General features: G+C 40.9%; 1 protein-coding gene across 3 annotated transcripts in view; it reads left to right on the top strand.

The window, feature by feature from the left end:
- tp53bp2a (tumor protein p53 binding protein, 2a) overlaps nucleotides 1–19,181 on the top strand; it is a 30,138-nt gene extending 10,957 nt beyond the window's left edge. For 2 of the 3 annotated variants that reach the window (XM_053332915.1, XM_053332916.1), the window contains exons 3-21: nucleotides 314–461; nucleotides 1,558–1,671; nucleotides 3,079–3,149; nucleotides 3,761–3,862; nucleotides 4,957–5,131; nucleotides 5,289–5,470; nucleotides 5,641–5,805; nucleotides 6,061–6,099; nucleotides 7,729–7,776; nucleotides 8,967–9,150; nucleotides 11,398–11,520; nucleotides 11,707–11,828; nucleotides 11,941–12,349; nucleotides 14,517–15,343; nucleotides 16,277–16,414; nucleotides 16,635–16,768; nucleotides 17,057–17,223; nucleotides 17,379–17,578; nucleotides 17,937–19,181. In XM_053332915.1, coding sequence (XP_053188890.1) covers nucleotides 314–461; nucleotides 1,558–1,671; nucleotides 3,079–3,149; nucleotides 3,761–3,862; nucleotides 4,957–5,131; nucleotides 5,289–5,470; nucleotides 5,641–5,805; nucleotides 6,061–6,099; nucleotides 7,729–7,776; nucleotides 8,967–9,150; nucleotides 11,398–11,520; nucleotides 11,707–11,828; nucleotides 11,941–12,349; nucleotides 14,517–15,343; nucleotides 16,277–16,414; nucleotides 16,635–16,768; nucleotides 17,057–17,223; nucleotides 17,379–17,578; nucleotides 17,937–17,978 — 3,390 coding nt within the window. In that variant the 3' untranslated portion in view covers nucleotides 17,979–19,181. The remainder of the gene's footprint in view (nucleotides 1–313; nucleotides 462–1,557; nucleotides 1,672–3,078; nucleotides 3,150–3,760; nucleotides 3,863–4,956; nucleotides 5,132–5,288; nucleotides 5,471–5,640; nucleotides 5,806–6,060; nucleotides 6,100–7,728; nucleotides 7,777–8,966; nucleotides 9,151–11,397; nucleotides 11,521–11,706; nucleotides 11,829–11,940; nucleotides 12,350–14,516; nucleotides 15,344–16,276; nucleotides 16,415–16,634; nucleotides 16,769–17,056; nucleotides 17,224–17,378; nucleotides 17,579–17,936) is intronic. The other variant, XM_053332917.1, reaches the window with a different exon arrangement.
- The last annotated feature ends 385 nt before the right edge of the window (nucleotides 19,182–19,566 follow it).

The following is a 19,566-nucleotide window of genomic DNA, read 5'->3' as shown; positions in this document are numbered from 1 at the left end:
GTAGAGTAGTAGAGTGCAGATCTCTACCAGGTGTGTCTGGGGGCATGTTGAGTCTCAGTTCTCTTTAACATGCATAGAATAGTGTAATGGTATTGTAACCAAGCATCCTCCTGGGTTAGCCTGACTTTATAAACTTAATAAGGCAACAATAAATGAGTATGATAAGTCCGAACTTCTCAATTTAAACATTTATTTATTTACAACATTTTATTGTAGCACACCAGGCCAAATAAAACCCCTCCATACCTCCCTTATGTTGTTATCTAACTTCTTGGTTTAAATCGCCCTGTTGTCCGCCTTTCTCTTCCAACAGATGTTCCTGACAGTATACCTCAGTAACAATGACCAGCATTTTACTGAGGTCCCTGTTACCCCGGAGACGCTGTGCCGGGATGTGGTGGAGTTGTGCAAGGAGCCCGGGGAGGCGGATTGCCACCTGTCTGAGATGTGGCGTGGATCTGGTGAGTGACTGACTGTTCCAGTTAACTCAGTGTTATCTTCATCCATCTACTCCACATTAAAAACATGAGATTTTCAGTCACATGCTGTTTTGTTTGTGAAGCATGTCTGTATCCCAGGGGACAGAGTTCCTTGTACAGAGACTTGTTTGTCTTCTTTCTTTAATTAGAGGGAAATTGCTTCTCTGAAGTAGACCATATATGGAGATTATCAATGTGGTCAACTGCTTGGTAATTTCGTTTTGAAGGGCTTATCTGCTTTTGGTCTGAAATGCAAATGAAGTAGAGCCCATAATCCCCATAACAAACACAAGCACCCAGACATCTCCTGCATCTCTCAGGTGGGGAGGCGGAGGGGGTTTGAGATTTCATGCCTTCCCCATTTTCCCCATCACTCAGAGTCAGAAAGTATTCAGAATCAGAACTCAAGGAGCCGGGGTGCGTAGCAGTTTCCATGGTGACGCTGCTATAAGAGTGAAAAAAGTGCCAATTATTGTGTTTGAGTACTTCCACAAGTAGCCTGAAAAAAGACTGCTAACGGCTGAAAAGATTGTCTCTGCAGCCATTTCTCTGTGCAGGCCACCGCTGTCTCTCTTTGAAAACACATCAGTGACATTGTGCATCAAGTTTACATTCAGGCTAATGATAATCTGTATATTACAGTACTTGCTGATTTCTTTTGCAGTCCTGCCGTTATAATAGATTGGCTTCATTGACCTCTGTTCGACTGTAACGTGTCGGCCCATTTATATAATGAAATGGTCTTAAGCAGGTTGGAGAAAATGTCACAGGAATGGATGATGAGCTTTTTGGCTCAGTACCAGCCAGAATAATTGACAACACATCACTGTTATTTTCACTGAGGTCATTTTTCAGAAAGATCAGCCAGCAGCAGATGATGCTGAGTAAATGAACCTCCTGTTCAGTATGTAGGCCAGCAGTGGCAGGCAGGTTGGACAGGATTCACAAAGTAAACGTGCACAGCTGACCTACATTGGTTTTGTCACGTTATTATCTTGCCAACTTATTATAATTAAACATCCTTTATTAATATTTATTTATCACTTTTTTAAAGTGTTATTATGTATTACATCTGCAGAGCGAGCAGTAGGTGAGGGGGAGAGGATGCTGGATGTGCTTCAACGATGGGGACAACACAGGGCAGAGGTGCGCTTCTTTCTGCGTCACAACCGAGCCCCTAGCAGGGAGTCAGGTAAGTGTCTGTCTCCATACACATGCAACAGATGTGCAGGTTACTTATCTCACATAAGAGTCGTGTTTTGGCCAAGAGCTGTCCTCAGACAAAAGACGTTTGACACAGACTTGGTAAACTCCTGAGATGCCTGCAACCTCTAAACATACAAACCTCCTCTCTGGAGGTTATTTAGGAATGGAAATTTTCTTTAACAGCTTGTTTCGAAGCTGAGAATGAACCAGACCACCTCTACTCTTTCTCTCCCTCTCTCTACACTACAGAGTTTAGAAAATGTTCTCTAAGACCTGCTTTATCCAGGAAAGGGTTTTATATTAGCGGGCCTCAAATCCTTGAACAAGCCTTATTTAGCCAAACTGTTAGAGGCCAGGCTGAATGCAGGGTGTCCCAGTCACATCGTCATAAGCCTGTTACTTTTCAGTTTTCTTAGGAACACAGAAAACCCTAGTATTTTGGTAGTGTGCGATCCTCTCAGCCCCCAGTTGCGTAACTAAACCCTTTTACCCCTTGCAGCTTGAGTCTGGCCCAGGGATTAGATGGCTGTTTTCCCTTCCTGTTATCTTATCCTACTCTTGTTTTCCCACACTGTTAGCTCAGCCCTGCTCAGTCTCCGTATCATAGTTCTGTGTTACCTTCTACAGTTTTCATTTATGTAAACTTTTAGTATTTAAAAGTTAGTTAAAATAAACCTGAATATACCAGATACTTAAGATATATTCAGGTCAGAGGATGAAATTTATTTTCCACTGTATGAAACTAAATGAGTAATTTTTACACTGTATTTCTCTCATTGAGGGTTAGCATGGTCTTATGTTAAAGTAACACTTAAATAGTCTGGGTATTTAGCATACGTACTGTATGTCAAGGGTCATCTAAAACCATTATGCAAGCTAAAGGGCTTTGGTCATGGGCCAGGGCTTTAAAGATGAGATCTGGATTGCCAGATCCCCCAGCAGTCAAATGCCACTAGCATGTTAGACATAAGTGCATCCATCAAGGCAGACAAGCACATACACATACAGTAGTGAGACCCACCCACAGACGGTTATGTATTAGGTTAAATCCTGAGATTATTGCAAGTCACAAAGAGCACTGATCGGTGTTGTTTCCAAGAGGAGTTAGGACCCTTCAGCACTAGGCAGTCTCAGACTAGCTTTCTACTGATCTACATCCGCCCCTGCAGCAAATGCATACACTTCAGTGCTATATGGTTGTTTTGTCAGAGACAGTGACAAACAAAAAAAGCGAGAGAAAGTTCCGATCATTTTTCACAGGTGTCTGTAAATGCCAGTCGTTTACTCAGTTTGCTGTTTCTTGCTTCCGACTAAACTGAGGCAGTGGACTTTGATGCAGCTCTGTAGGAAATTGTGATGTCTGATGGGGTTTTCTATCGTGTTGCTTTCTCAGGAGGCTCAAGAGGCTCAGAGCCGAAGAGAAATGGAGTGAAGGGTCCCCCAGACAGAAGGATGGAGAATGGGGTGAGTGGTTCCTGTCTTCTTTTGAGACATTTTAAAAATTCCAGCATATATTTTTATGAAATATTTTAGTTGACACAGTTCAGCAGAGATGACGCTAGTGTTATCTATATCTGACACTTTTTTAACTTAAAAAGAAAAGATTTGCAACTGTTGTTCTTTTGGGGGTTTTTTTTAACTGCAAGATATTTTGATGCATTGTCACCAAGACATTTCCATTTCTACTTAATTACCATCATGTGGGTCATAGATTTTAGTATTGTCATACATTCTTTGACCTAGTATAACAACAGACACACCCTTCAGTGTATGAATGCACATTAGAAACTAATCAGGGCATCACAACATTGACATGAATGTTGAGATCATTATAAAGTTGAAAATGTCAGATTCAGATTTTTACTACAACTGTTGAAATCACATCAGTCCTCTTTTGATGGTTTGAAAGGGTATTTTTCTGACTTTAAGGTCCATTTGTAGTCTTGTATTAGAAGGTGGGGTGTTTATTAATATATAATATAGAACACATAACAAGCTGTTGATTTACTCTTAAAAACAAGAAAAGAAGAATACATATACTCACTCCTTTTCTCCATTTATTTATCTCTGCCCAGGTGACAACACCCAGGATGGACATGACGCTGGCCGAGCTACAAGAGATGGCCGCCAGACAGCAGCAGCAGATAGAAGCTCAGCAACAACTCCTGGCCTCCAAGGTGCATAGAGAGACAGTGTGAGATGAAAGGAGAGACGGGCAGAAGGTTAGGTGGATACAAGGGGTGGAGATGAAAGTAAAATCCAGAGGAGAAGAGGCAAAATAATGGGAAGAGATTAAAGACAGGGTTATTTCAAGAAAGTAGAAAATTGGTACACAAAACAAATGTAGTGTATGTAAAACATGTTTTGTGCACTTAAGACGTGGAGCTTCTGATAGACAGGTGAGATGGATTAGAGATGGCTGCAGGTGTAGTGTTTATAATTTGAGAAGCCTGAGACAGCTGCATGTTTTCGCTGCACAGCACTCATTTGGTATTTGAAGATCTCTTGTCTGTTGCTTAGGGCTTGTTTCTCACGTTGCTCAGAATTTTTGATGACAGGGAAAAGACATCTGACAGACAACAGACGTGGCTGACCATTTTTACTCCACGCATTTTTGGGTTCTTGCTGAGGCACCTTTAAAAAGTTTTGCGTTGTGCTGATCCAGACATGTAATACTATATTAAGATATAAAAAAGAAAATTATCCAGAAAACAATTTTACTGAGTCATCTCTTTCACTGTTTCTTTCCATAATATGCCTACAGGCTTTAACCTGTGTGTCCTTCAACCACTTCTAGCACTAACACTGTCAGTGTGCATGCCTGAGGATACTGTAGCAAGCCAAGGAATGTAACTTCAAGCAGTCACGTACACTTGCACACAAGTCAAATAAATAAGCGATCATTAACATCAACACACAACACCTTGAACAGTGTCATATTCATCTCAGAACCAGTTTGAGAGCTCTGACAGGTTTATAACACATCTTTCAAGACTGATGATGGGTTTTAAAAGTTTGACATGGTTGAGTTTCACAGAATATTTTCTTAACCCTTAACCTAAAGAAAGAGCCTAAAGGATATTTAAATGAAGAAACATACTCTTAGAATAGTAAGCCCCTTAACATCTTAACACAGTGTGTAGCTCAGTGCTTTCACACAACTTGGACAGTAGCTGCTGAGAAAAGCATACTCAGACAGGGGATTTGTTTGTTTGAGTATTTTTATAAATTCTGCTCCTTACTCCCTTTCTCTTCCCCTTTGTCTCTCTAGGAGCAGCGACTGCGCTACCTAAAGCAGCAGGAGCAGCGTCAGCAGCAGCAGGCCTCTGAGCAGGAAAAGCTACAGCGCCTCCGGGAGAACATTGAGAATCAAGAAAGCCGGCTGAAGAAGGTCCGGGCCCTCAAGGGCCAAGTGGAGCAGAAACGCCTCAGCAATGGCAAACTGGGTAAGCTCATAGATTCAAGGTCAAATTAGATGTGTTGTGTTTTCTTTTTGTTTCTGATACATGGATGATTGTACAAGATTATGGCTATTATGGAAACTACACAAAGTCTTTCTTTGACTGTCTGTCTTCATGATATTTTGTCCCTCTCCCTCTACAGTCGAGGAGATTGAGCAGATGAACAACCTGTTCCAGCAGAAGCAGAGAGAATTGGTGATGGCTGCATCCAAGGTGGAGGAGCTCAGCCTGCAGCTGGAGTTGCTCAAAAATGGCAAGATGGACAACTTCCACGATAACCAGACCTCTGTGGCTGAACTAGACCGCCTCTACAAGGAGCTTCAGGTGTGTGCATGTGTTTCAGATAATCAAGTGTAAGGATTACACAGGCACACTATAATCCCAGTAATATGAAACACAACTCCAAATCAAAATTTAGCTCCATATTGATATTTGTTTTAAATGGGCGCAAATGTTAAATTTGTCTTTGTCTTTATGTCCTTCTTGGTGGACAGCTGAGGAACAAGCTCAACCAGGATCAAAACTCTAAATTGCAGCACCAGAGAGAGAGCCTGAACAAGCGAAACCTGGAGGTAGCTGCTATGGACAAACGGATTAATGAGCTCCGAGATCGGCTGTGGAAGAAGAAGGCTGCACTGCAGCAGAAAGAGAACTTGCCTGTAAGTATTATCACACACAGTCAACACAAAAACAGAAAAGCATGCACACAACAGGATATGGAGCACCCTCACATATCATCTTTTATATTTTGTGAAAGGTGTTGACCTACTTTTAATCATTAATGTGACTCTTTCACAATTAGTCAGGACACCAATATTCATATCTTGTAATAACTGCTAGAATTGGTTTTGATCAAAGCTCCCCCTAGTGGCCTCATAATAAAGGCTGTTTGTATCTCTCTTTACCCCCTGAAGCCTCAGAAGCCGTGGCATTCAGAGCTCACCAATGCCAACGTAAGGCTCTAACTTTCTATCCTCTGTGTGGGGAAAAACTCCCTTGTCTTTCTCCATTCTTTGATCTCTTTCTGTCTGAAAAAAAGCTGGTGGGGATTGATCATTGTTTTGATCATGTCACAGAGTTGCATCTCACTTCACTCAGCTGTGTTATTCGGCAGAAACAACTCTTGAAGATGAGTAGAGGAGTAATGAGTGCAGGCTGACATTGCAGACAGGCAGGAATGTCAGGGGAGATGATATCTTTTCTGGCTGCACTTTTAACAGAAACAGGAAGAAGCAAATAACCAGTTTTCTTAAAGGCAACCAACCATCTTTTTTTCTTTTTTTAAATTGGCTTTTTAAACCACAATTTACAATTAATTACATGACAGGATTAAACGCATACTAGAAAGCAGCAAACTGAATAATCAAGTCTTTGTACCCTCCGTAATGGATGTAATGGTTTTGGCTATGAGCTTGCTTCCTGATGTCTCCCTGCTGCTCTGCTCCTCTCCCCCCTTTCCATGAGTTGTTTTGAACGCAGGTTGCTATGGGATTGTATATAGAAAAGAGACAACAAACCTGTCTATGAAATAGACTCTGTGGAAGAGAAATTAACATGTTCACTGCTTGAATTTAAGTGTGGATTTAAATTACACTTGTGTAGCGAGAGCAGGCATGTACTATAAGGGTGACCAAAAAGGAATCATAATCATTCTGAGAGGATAGTGGATGATTTATATTTTCACTTTCTTAAATTACACAAATAATTTCATGTCATCCATGCAGTAATTTCTTTAATTATGTTTTCAGGATCAAATCAAATGACACACAGTAAGACCCAAAAGTCTGAGAGTGAATAGGAAAGCCTCAGACCTTTGGACCCTACTGTTAATAGGGTGTTTCATTGGCCTTCAACACTAACTTTCTTTCTTGTAACCAAATAAACATGTAACCAATTAACCGCAAAAAAATGTTTTTCATCTTTTATGTAAAGCAAAGCACCAAGCTGTTTGGATTCAGTGCCATCAGAAATGTTTCTTCCTTTGTTGTTGTTCTTTTAATATGCCGCATGCAATGTTTACTTAGCAGATGTAGTGTACAAGATCTAAAATGGCCTGTAAGTTAGAACATAAATAATAAATAATGGTGATTTAATGTATCCTTCTAAAACTCTGCTAGAAGCCTTTTTAAATGTATAACCTCCAACTTTAAAGAAACCAATGATGCTCTCTTGACATCTTTACTAAAGCAGAAACAAAACAGGAGTGTGTGCGTGTGTGCGTGCGTGTGTGCGTGCGTGCGAGATGAAGGCCTGAATAGGCCTTAGTGAGGAGGTGATTTACCCACAGTCTGCCTGGAATCATAATGAGAAGGCCTTTTTTACACCAGCACAAAGACACACTCCATCCAAGCTGCTCTCTTCTCTAACCAAACAGCAAGCGTCTGTCTGACATCAGCCAACAAGCATGTATAACCGTACTGACTGAGAGAGGTAGTCAGGGAGCTGCCAGCCTCGAGTTATCTTGCAGTGTATAAGTAACATAGTTCAGGCGAAATTAAGAAGTTGGTGATATTGGATTGGAAAAAGGGGATTATTTGGTATTTTGAACTGCTGTTGCATGTTTGTGCTTTTGTTTTCTCAAGAATGGCTATCCTGTTAAAGAGAGGGCTTCAAAAGACACTCATCCTCAGGTAATTAAACTAGCACTGGAGCTGAAAATCTGTCTTATTTTCTCTCTGATCTCATCTCTTCAGTATGACTTGGCACTTCAGGTTTCATTAGTTCTTTCGACCCTTGACAGGCATAGTGAGCTGTGTTCATCTTGCTTTAAAGGATCACAGTGTGTTGTCATCCATCAGAAGTGTAAGATTGTAAGAGTTTTATCTCAGGGTTGAGCTATATTTTTGAAAAATGGTTTAGGAAAACTTAACCAAAATCTGAAGTCAAAGTTTGGCTTTCTGTCTTGAAACTCCTAAGATCTCCCGTCCAAGATGGAGAGCTCACCTCTATCCAAGTACTTTTAAGATTCTTGTAAAGCACGGTGCTGCATTGCATGTGTTTATAAAAAGCACAATGATACTGAAATTAGAGAATTTTCTGAGTCGTTTTGAAGCAATATATTGTAGTAATTGTAATTACTTAGAAATCTAAAATGATTGTTATTGTGCAAGGCTCAGGGGATCCAACATTTTGGTCCAGAGTAAAACATCTCTTTCTCTGGAAAACATCTTTGCCAGGATCAGTTAAGTGGATCACCAAACTATTTAGTACTTCTACAGACATTCACGGTCCTCAAAGGATAAATTGTAGTTACTGCAATATTTTAACTTTACATTAAACCCCACTCAGCCACAAATTCCACTTGTCACTCCACTTCATTTTACTGTAATGACCATTCAGTAAACACCACACATAGAGTAGGTTAAAGTGTTTGAACACTTCATGCACACCTCATTTTATTGCAGTGATGTTACACTCTCTGGTGCCACCCTCAGGTCAAAGTGGCAAAGAACAATATGGTTGTCTGTCAATTTTTCATTCATCATATTATAATTTCTGGGATGTAATGAGTATTACAACTGCTGATGTTTAGTGTTGTCATTGCTTCCCATATGAACAGTAACTTCAGCATGCTCTCTTTGATCATTGGATTGGTTTTGACTGAGTCACACCTGAGTATCCCAACACTTTTTTTTGTGCCATTATCAAAATGATCATATCATTTTTTTTTGTCATCATTCTGTTTTCTATATGTTTTTGTCTGAATAGTTTATTTTGTATCTGCTGCCTACTGCACTTCATCTTACTCTCACAGACTTTCCATGCTCTAAAAGCCTCTTCTTGTGTTTTGTTTTCTCTCTCCAACCCTTTCACTGTCCAGCTGCCCTCTGATGGCCCAGCCGGACAGCAGTCAGGTCCGTCTCGTGTGGCAGCGGTCGGCCCATACATCCAGTCGTCCACTATGCCCCGGGGCCCAGTGAGACACGACCTGTTAGTAAAACCAGCCTACCCAGACGGCACTGCCACCCTACCAGCCCACGACCCTCAGAACAAGGCCAGCACAGGTGAGCAACCAGAGATGATATACTGCCTGCAGCCTCTCATCTCATAACTTAGAGGCCGCAGGCAGTGACTCTTCTTTTCTGACCATGACTGGGGTCTCTGCTGGTGTCTACTTGGCAGCAGGCCTCCACTTTGTTTCTCCTGTCATTTAACACATATTTTAGTCAGCCAAAGTTGAGTCAGCATCAGCTCACTCAGCAGCAGATTTAAAAAACTGTATCTTACATTTCCAGGTCACACATAGTAAGGAGTTTAAAGGTCAAAAGTTGTGTATTTTTTTCTCAACAACTGTGCCCTTTGTTTCTGTGTCATCATGAAGTCAGGTATTTTCTTATTAAAATGTGACGACTGTCCTGGTTCCAGCAGGCGCAGAGGATTCTGGGACAGCTGCTGATGTCACTCTGAGCTCAGAAGGTAGCTAGTTACCTCCTGGATGGTGTGTTGTGATCTAGTATTGCTGAGCCTGAACATCATAATATTTTTCCTGAATTTTGATATGTTTTTGGAGTGAGTGAACTTTTTGAACCAGTGTTTTTGCCATGGCGTGTGTATCTGTGTCATTCTTTATACCAGCTCACACTACACTAGCTGTTATTCACACACAGGCAAATTAGTAAATGTTTCAAATGAATGCTCACTTAAATGACTATCAAATTACAGAAGTATGAGTTCACCTATGTGCTTTTGACATTTAATTATTTTGTTTGGTTCAGATGAGTTAGAGCTTTGTAGTCAAAGAAATCCAAACTGCAAAGCATTGATTTGCAGATGGAGGCAAAAAGTTAGCAGTTGTCTGAGTACAAATATTTTAAAGTTTGGTATTGTTATTGTCATTCTTTTTATTTTAAAGTCAAGTTTGAGAGATGGTGCAGTCAGCTGTTATTGCACCAGCATCCTCTCCCCATGGACTACTGTAGCATGTATGCTGTGTAATCGAGGGGAAAGGCATTTGGCCAAATGGATGACAGACCAGAGTAACATATCCCATTTAAAGTTGCTCTTCATGCCATCCTCTATGAGCAATTCTTCCTCACGCGCTGCATCTCTGACTCGCTCTCTTAGCCCCTCTTAAATCGGTCCCCTAGTGGATAGTGGGCCAGCAGCGCGCTTCATGTTATTAAAAATGAATGATCCAAAACCAAAATTAGTCATTACAAAACAACAGCAGAAGGGACCACCCCCATCCTCATTCCCTCTCTCTTAACATCCTCATCAGCCCATATATTCCTATTAAAAGAAACAAAACGCATACAGGAAGTAAAAGTAACAGGTTTTTCCCAAGCTGCCACAATGTTGCACGCAATTATTTCTGCATGCTGAGTTGATTTGCAATACGGAAAGAAGAGAGAGAGGGATGGGCGGGGAGGATGAGGAATCTGCTCTAATGTACACCCATTCCCAGTTTCTCTCAAACCAGGACATTGTGCAGAGGATCAGGCAGGCTCCTGGGGGTTGTGCTGGTCTCTGCGTGGCCCCTTAGGGGGGGCCCAGCCAAAAGCATGTCTTGAGCAAAGGGATATCTGGAGCTCTAAGACTACTTTGTTTTTCTTGTCTTTTGAATGCATTTTCCTCAGAAGCCATGTTCTTGCTTAAGCCTCTGAAAGAGCTGCGGGCTAAGAGAAAAGGTACACACTTGTGTTTGTGTGTGCGTGTGTGCTCCTCAACGGCTTTGTTTCAATGTTTTTATTCTTCATGTGAGTGATTCACTGAAAAAGATGAAAAGATAACATATTTTCATCATTTCCTGGCTGGATCTTCGGTCCTGTTTGCTTGTTTTGCTGCTGTTTGTTAAAGCGTGTTTGTCGAGCTTTCTCCTCAGTTCTTTTTTCTGCCGCTCTAAATGGGTCAGTTGGAACAAACATAACCTTCACTTGAACTGACATTTGTGTGGATTCTGACCAAACCAATCAGGTCTTGTATGCAAAATATGTGTGTTTTGTAGGAATATTTTTATAACAGTTCTCGAGAGGGAGCATTTATCTCCAATCTGCAGGCACTGCGATATAAATCATGTTTTTACCATTTTTGACGTGATGCTAATCCTGCCACTTGCAAAGAGTTGTGTGCTTTTATGCCTCATCTGACCGTGGATGTCTGTGGACATGCAAGGCCACTGGCTGGGTCTTAGTCAGTCAACCAAAAAACAAATAATGAGTGAAGAGGAAGGCAAAACTACTAAATTCACTCTTGGATGCTGTTTTTCTTTGCAGCTTGGTGTTCATCTCCCTCCTCTCTTTTGTATCTCCCAGGCCTTCAGTCATCCAAGCTGGCAGATTGGAGCTCTGCAGGTCCAGAGTCCAACTCAAATGGTCATGGTCCAGCTTCAACACTGCCACGAATGACCTCTCACTTGAACTCTCACACAGAACAAGGTAAGGGACATACACAGATGCAGTCACCAGCAATTACATACGAAATATATACAAATACACACACACACAAAGCATTTCCACAGAAATGGTAGTATGGTCCTGTAACTGTTGAACAAAAGCTTCCAAAGGCTGTCTGAACATGTGAGCCGAAACTGATTGCTACCTATACATGTGATCTATGGTTAGATGAAACGGAACTGAAGAAGGACAGGAAGGTACGTCCATTTTCCATGTTTGAGCCAACAGAGGTTCCCACCACCTCCTTACGAAAAAACCAGAGTAGTGATGACCTGGTCAGGGATGCTCAGGTGAGAGGGAATGAAAATTGCACTCCTTACATGTCCACAGAAATATATATTTGGTCAGATTAGTTTATTACCAGAATCTAATTTTCTATCTTTCTCTCATCTCATCTTTCAGTCTGCTGTTAAGGCCCCGGTCAAGGTGCCTCCACCTGTCCCCACCAAACCCAAAGGCCCTGGTGTTATTTCCTACAGCAAACCAGGCCTCAATACAGGCACCTTTCCTAAAGCCAAGCCGCACAGCCAGCAGCCTCAAGCTGCACAGGGCCGCAGTCCTGTCCCACCGTCACAGAGCCAGACACTCCCCCTACCCTCCAAGCAAGACCCTCCACCTGCCGCCACAGTACGGCCCTTCACCCCAGAGTTGCCCTCCTCCAAAGACACCAACCTGAGTAAGCCTCAGACCTTAGCAGCCAGCTCCATTTACTCCATGTACACACAGCAGCCTGGCTCAGGGAAGCCGTTCCAGCCTGGTATACAGGGTGCACTCAACAGGGCCCAGACCCGCCCCAACGGATTTATCAGTGGTAAGAATATCCAGTTATTTTTAACGTTTTTTAAATGGCTGTATGGACAGTGACATTGAGTATACCGTAAAGTTTAATCTAAAGCTGATCATATAGATACAGATGAATGTGGCCATTCTCAATAGACTATAGTCTCAATAGACTAATTTCTAGTAGTCAGTCCACTCATAACAATATCAACTTCTCTGTTATGCTTTGGACATTACACTATCCTGTTTTCGAATAAGCTTTTAGTCAGTGGATTTTAGTTTCAATGGATTAGACATAGTTTAAATGGATTACATGTTGAAACAGAATAACATACTTTGATTTAAGCTTCAATCCACTGTAATTCATAAAGTATACTTTTGAGTGGAGTGAATGGTGATATTAAATTTCATGACTAATGTTGTAGTATAAAATGAGGTGTGACAAAGTATTATCTAAAGGCAAGAGAAACAATATACTTTATATTCACTGTAGGATAATTCTGCCAAGCTGTCAAGTCAGTTTTATTTATATAGCGCCAAATCATGATAAAAGTTATCTCAGATCAATTTTCATATGGAGCAAGTCTAGAATGTGCTCTTATTATAATAAACTATAATATTACTTACAGAGATCAAACATTCCCCCATTAGCAAGCACTTGGAGACAGTGGCAAGGGAAAAACTCAATTGGTTGGGTTAAGAGAGAAAGAGAAAGGGGGAGAGATAGAAGGGGAACAGAGCATATCACAACGCAGGTTCCATATAGAGATTGATAACAATAATAATAATAATAATAATCACATGGTAGTAGGTGGCCATCATATCTCATATCAATGACTCTGGCCTTACCTTACTATATGTTTTAAGTCTATCTTGCCAGACTGAACAAGATTATTCCAGTTTGGTGGAACACAATATCCCTTCAAGTTTTTGTGACATTTGCTTTAATTTGCAGGTTTGGGAGTTTTACGATGGAGGTCACCTCTTCTGTTTTATTGTCATCTTTGTTAGAGGGGCAATAAAGTCAAGTGCTAATCCTAAACCTACAACACTATCAACAAGACAATCAATTTTAAAGGGACTGAAATTAGCAAAAGAGTCCTTTGTTGTATATAGACATAAGAATGTAGTCCTGTTATAGGAATTCAAAAGTTATTAAATACTGGTCTGATGAGAGAAGATTCTGGAAAACTATTAAATGTTCATTTTCTGATGCCATATGCTAGAGTAAGTTCAACTGTGTGGTTAAAACAGTGTGTGGGTTTATTTACACTCTGAAAGAAGCCAATTGAGTCTAATAATGAGATAAATGCAGTGCTAAGGCTATCATTATGACATCCACATGAATATTAAAGCCACCCACTATAATTACTTTATCTGTACTAAGGACTAAACTTGATTAAAACCTCTGATAACTCAAAGTACAGGCCAGGAGGGGGGTTACACTTTAATAAATTGAATTGGCTGTAATGTTTTCCAGGTTGACAAAAAAATATTCACACATCACTGACCAGAGGAGCAGCGAGAGAGGCAAACCCATCTGTTACATCTCCTCTTTTCATGGTTGCCTCACAGGCAACCATATCAACTGTTCCCTGACTGCAATTGTGGAAATTAAATGGAACACAATTTTTCTCCAGCACTCAATCTAATTCTAATATAATCTAATGCTAATTCAACATCAGAACTGGAACAAGCAGGTTTCTTTATAGCCATCAAGTAACACAAGCAGTGTCTTGATGGAAAGAATATTTCATTTTTATTAGATTTTGCTCCAGTTATGTAAGGTTTTCTTACTTTGGGCCCTATCCTGCTTTTTTGCCACAGGGGTTAAATACAGTAAATCTTAATTAACATTTCATTCTTATTATGTATTTAAGGCAGGGGTAATGTGGCCTCATCTCGTATTCATCACGCTATAATGCGTTGGTTTGTGTGTCATAATTGCTTGTGAAAATGTTGTAAATCCATTTCACTTCACCGAGAAGTTACAAATCAAAGCAGCAGGAAGAAGAACAGTGAAATAGAGAAAGTAGTTCATACAGTGTGATAGAAGATGATGGTCCAGGCATTAGGTTGTTAATTTAATAATGATGCGTTCACTGACCCGTCACATGTGACTTCTAACACGTAACACAAGAAAGAATCTCTGCATACTTCACAATCTTAACATTTGTTTCCTCTGTTTGTGTTTGCAGTGTACGGTAAACCAGTGATCCCCAGTGGGGGCTCTAACCCAGAGAACCCTTATGTGGACCGCCGCTCCCCAGCCCCAGAATCTGAGGTGGACCACAACGGAGCCCAGCACATGGGTCCCAGCCCATCTGAAGGCTCTCAACCAGAGACTGAGCGTATCCCCCGGCCCCTCAGCCCCACCAAACTTCTTCCCTTCATTTCTAACCCCTATCGGCATCAGAGTGACGGGGACCTAGAAGCCCTGAGAAAGAAGCTCTACAATGCTCCCAGGCCCCTGAAGAAACGCAGCTCTATCACTGAACCAGAGGGGCCTGCAGGCCCCAACATTCAGAAACTCCTTTATCAGAAGACCACACTGGCCGCTATGGAAACTGTGACTACACCGACCACTCCCACCTATGCCGGGGAGGGAGAGAAGGTAGCAGAGGGATCTGTGGGGCAGCATGTTCCTCTGACTGGTGCAGAGAGCCAACCATCAGAGGCGGGACAGTCTCTGGAGGGAGGACAAGTTCCATCTCAGATCATTCCTGCCCCTGCTGAACAGACCAAACCACATTCAGTAATCCCAGAGAGCGAATACATTATCCCCCCTCCTCCTCCATCCCACCCAGCCCCCAGGCCAGATGACAGCCTTTTCCCACCACCACCCTCTGCTGGCTTGGATGACACAATGCCCAACCTGCCTCCTCCACCTCCAGAAGGCTTCCTTGAAGAGTTCCCCCCCTACCCACCACCCCCATACCCCAGTGGGGCAGAGCAGGACAGCTTGGGAGAGGACACCTTCAACATGAAAGCACCAGAGGTCACTGGTCAGGTCACTCTGCCACCGGTAGGAATCATCATTATGTGGTTTTCATTTGTGTGTGTTTGTGTTTTTTGATTTGACGGCTGTATTGGTCCGTCATGATATTGAGGGCTGTGGTTACCACAGTCCTGAGTCCACAGTATAGATAACCCTTGTTTGCTTTTGGGCTACGTGTGTTTTTAAACCCCTTCACATGTTTGTTAGATCCACAGGGGCAGGTCATGAGTTACAGCTAGTCCAGGCTCTAGATTTCACATTATACTTTTTAATGGCCCTCTGGTCAACAGCAGTGACCTGATCTGTTGTTACGTAATTAAATAATCCCTATCAAGTACTGCTATTGTTTCTGGAGAAAATTGGGGACTTATTCTACTTATACTAATCGGATACCCACCCCACCTTTGCCCTGAGCTTCCTGTTAGGTCCCACCTCCTTCTCATTTACTCAGTTATATTCTGGGTTGAAAATAAACACCAGTTTACATTTTCTTTCTGTTAAGCTCTTAACGATCCTCTTTAAGCAAGGTTTATGATGAGGTGGCAGGTTTTACCCCAAAAAGGCGAACCAATAAGAAATCAGTCTTATGACCCATTTTCTTTTCCCTCCTTTATCCCGTCCTCACGTCACCTTCTTATAGGAGCGCGTTGAGAAACTAAATATTTTTTTAACTTCACTGATGGAGAAATGCTCCTAATCAGGTTGCATAATCATCTTTATAGAGAAATGGATTTGTTTCTTACAGCTTGTGCTGATAAACAGGATTAGCAATGCTTTAAGACCTGGAAAAACAAGTCCCTCCTCTTCTTTCGGTTCAGACTCGACACAGGATGGACACTTGTACCTCAGCAGAAATAGAGTCCAGCTGATTCACGTCTTAGACTTACTTTTATCTTTCTCTGTGTTTAAATGGCTGTTCAAGAACATTAGCGTGATACATAATTATGATTGTGTCTTTAGGGGAAGAGGACAAACTTGCGCAAGGTTGGATCTGAACGCATCGATCACAAAATGAGAGTGAAGTTCAACCCACTGGCTCTTTTGCTGGACTCTTCTCTGGAGGGAGAGTTTGACCTGGTCCAGAGAATCATCTATGAGGTAAGAATTTCCCTCCACAAGATATTATTAATTATATAAATGTGACTATACGTTTTTATATATATATCTATACGACCATGTTACTATAAATGCTCAGATGAAACATACAATTATTTCACATTTATTCTGAGGATAATATTAAACTTTGACTAATTATAATTAAAGTATTAGTACTATTAAAGTCTGTCTGCCTTCATCTCTTGTAACTTCTCAAACCCAGGTTGAAGACCCCAGTCAGCCCAACGATGAAGGCATCACTGCTCTGCACAATGCTGTCTGTGCTGGACATACAGAGATTGTCAAGTTTCTGGTTCAGTTTGGCGTCAACGTCAATGCTGCAGACAGTGACGGCTGGTAAGTTTACAGCTGACATGGTTTATATTGAGTCTGTATTGCAACACAGATTGTCTACAGTATATCAAATACGTTGGATTTTTTTGAACTCCGTCCTGCTGTATGATCTGGTTAACTACAGAAATCTGAATGTAGTGTAATGTACTAGTGTGCTTTGACCCGTAATCAGAATTTAAAGTCTTAAATCAAGCTTTACTCAGCACTACTTTACAGCGGCTTTTTATCTCCCTCACTCAATTCTTCTGTTCTTTCTCCCTATTTTTCTATCTCACCCAACCTCAAACACAGGACACCTCTTCACTGTGCTGCATCCTGCAACAATGTGCAAGTGTGCAAGTTCTTGGTGGAGTCTGGTGCAGCAGTCTTTGCTATGACTTACAGTGACATGCAGACAGCAGCTGATAAATGTGAAGAGATGGAAGAAGGCTATACCCAGTGCTCTCAGTTCCTCTATGGTCAGTGAAAGCTTTTTTTGTTTTGTTTTTGCTTTATTATATATGCTGTATACCTTTCAACCTTTTCATTTTTATATGTCCCGTGTTATCATTTCTGTCCAGACAAAAATTCTCATGATTATTTTTCTGTGATTTTTACACCTGTGCACCTTCAGGTGTACAAGAGAAGATGGGCATCATGAACAGGGGCGTGGTTTACGGTCTGTGGGACTACACAGGTGAAAATCCTGATGAACTGTCATTCCGCGAGGGAGACTGTATGACCATCGTCCGCAGAGAAGATGAGGACGAGATTGAATGGTGGTGGGCATGCATGGGCGACACCGAGGGTTACATTCCCCGCAACCTGCTGGGGGTAAGTCATGAGTCAGTCACACTGTAATTATGATTGGTGTGTTTATGTAATGCAGAATGTTTATTTTTTGTGTTTTGTAACCTATACGTCATACACTTAATTTCTTTGTAGAACAGCCCATATTTCCTTTTGTACAGTCAATGTCGTTTCAAGTTTTATCCCATTTCAAAACTATAACTATTCCATCCTGTAAATAGATTTTACATTTTACACTTGTTCTATTTTTATTCTTCTGTGTTACATTTTTAGGAGCAAATGCCAAGACACATTCTTTGTATTCTTGCATATTTGGGTAAAAGACAGATTCTGATTCTGAGGTATAAATGCATGACATTTGACATTTTCTTGTCTCCAACAGCTCTACCCGAGAATAAAGCCAAGACAAAGAACACTGGCTTAAACCACAAAGATCCCTGCACATTTCAGTCTGCCACAACACTCCAAAATGAACACACACAGGCTTTAACAGACTGGGGAAGAGAAGGACACTGCTGAAATGAAGAGACAAGGACAGACCAAACAATATGAAGGATCAGCTATGAACTCTTTCTGGCCCAACTGGCACTTTTCTGTATCTACAGCTGAGGGACTCCCTCACATATCTTTCCACGCCACACTGTGTACTGTGTACTGAAGACACAAATGGCATTGTTTTTCATTATTCCACTGTTTTTGTTTTTTTGTAATCAGATATAAGTGTCTGAAATAGTTTCCTAAAATGACAAACTCAAATGTCGGGATGTAAATGGAACAAGCAGTATTCTTATTGCTAGAAAATGATTTTTACACTTTTAAATAGTCTTTTAAAACTTGCTCTCTGGTTATTTTCTAACACACTTTGGGCTCTACTTGCATTGAGATGAATGAGTGGATAATGATGAGGATGCTTTTGAAATGCTCTGTAACCATGACAATCTTTGGGTGCTTGTTTCTCATTATCTGTTACTGAGTGACTGTGCCTCTATATTTCTGCACTGGAGGTGTAAAGTTTCCACTGTGAGTACCACTGTTAGATAATAGATAATGAAATGACTGGTGGAGAAACGGTTATGAAGGTTTCGATTGATCTGTTGCTGTTCATTCTGTGGTCCATGATACCCAGAGAGCCAGTCTGCTTTCCTGCATTGGCACATGGTTGAGATGCCATAGATAGTTTTGTCACAAAACTAGTGAAATCTTACTGTAGGAATTATATTATTATGAAAATGGACTTTTGAAACTCTGAAGAGGCCCCTTTGACCAAGAAGAAGTCATGCAGTATGAATTTTAATGTTTTATCACAGCCATTCCATGACAATACAGTAATGAACAGTAAGAAAGCTAGCCTAATACCAGAAAGGGTGACTCTTTGTCGTATTTGGTAACAAAAGACACTATATTCTAAAGTCGGAGACAATTTCTAAATCACATCATTTCTTGAAAGCAAAAAGTTATATAAAAAAGATGGAACTTGTACATTATGAATTCCCAAAACTCAACTCATCACATCTCTCTGTCACTGCAGATGTATTTATTTTTGTTACTTTTTTCTTTAGCCGTTTTGTCTGAACTATAACCACAAATGTACTGTAGTATTTCAAACATTTATAATAAAATACTTTGTACTAAGTTTATATGTTTGTCCTTTTATTGATCACAGTTTCCTTTACCTTTTTATCTGTGTTTTCGTGATGTTTATGTGAATGTTCAGAAAACCTCTGGCTACATCAGTGCATAAAATTAGATCCTGTTTGCTTGTTAGAGGACATTTGCTGCCCTCTATAGACAGAAGGAGAAATGTTCACCTCCCAAAGCATTAATTCAAATGTGGGAAAGTCTTTTGGGAACAGGTTATAAAATACGAGTTCTGTAGAAGTGGTACAGTGTGTAAGCCATGTAAAACAATACCTGACCATCTGAGCTCATTGTTTGTGCAACAACTTCTAGGGGAATGAATACTAGATATTGAAATAATATATCTTTGATAAATACTTGTAAAATGGCATATA

The sequence above is a fragment of the Scomber japonicus genome, chromosome 14 (genome assembly GCF_027409825.1).
Source record: "Scomber japonicus isolate fScoJap1 chromosome 14, fScoJap1.pri, whole genome shotgun sequence".
Lineage (NCBI taxonomy): Eukaryota > Metazoa > Chordata > Actinopteri > Scombriformes > Scombridae > Scomber > Scomber japonicus.
The sequence above is the reverse complement of the archived record's forward strand: the minus strand, read 5'-3'. Positions and strand labels throughout refer to the sequence as shown.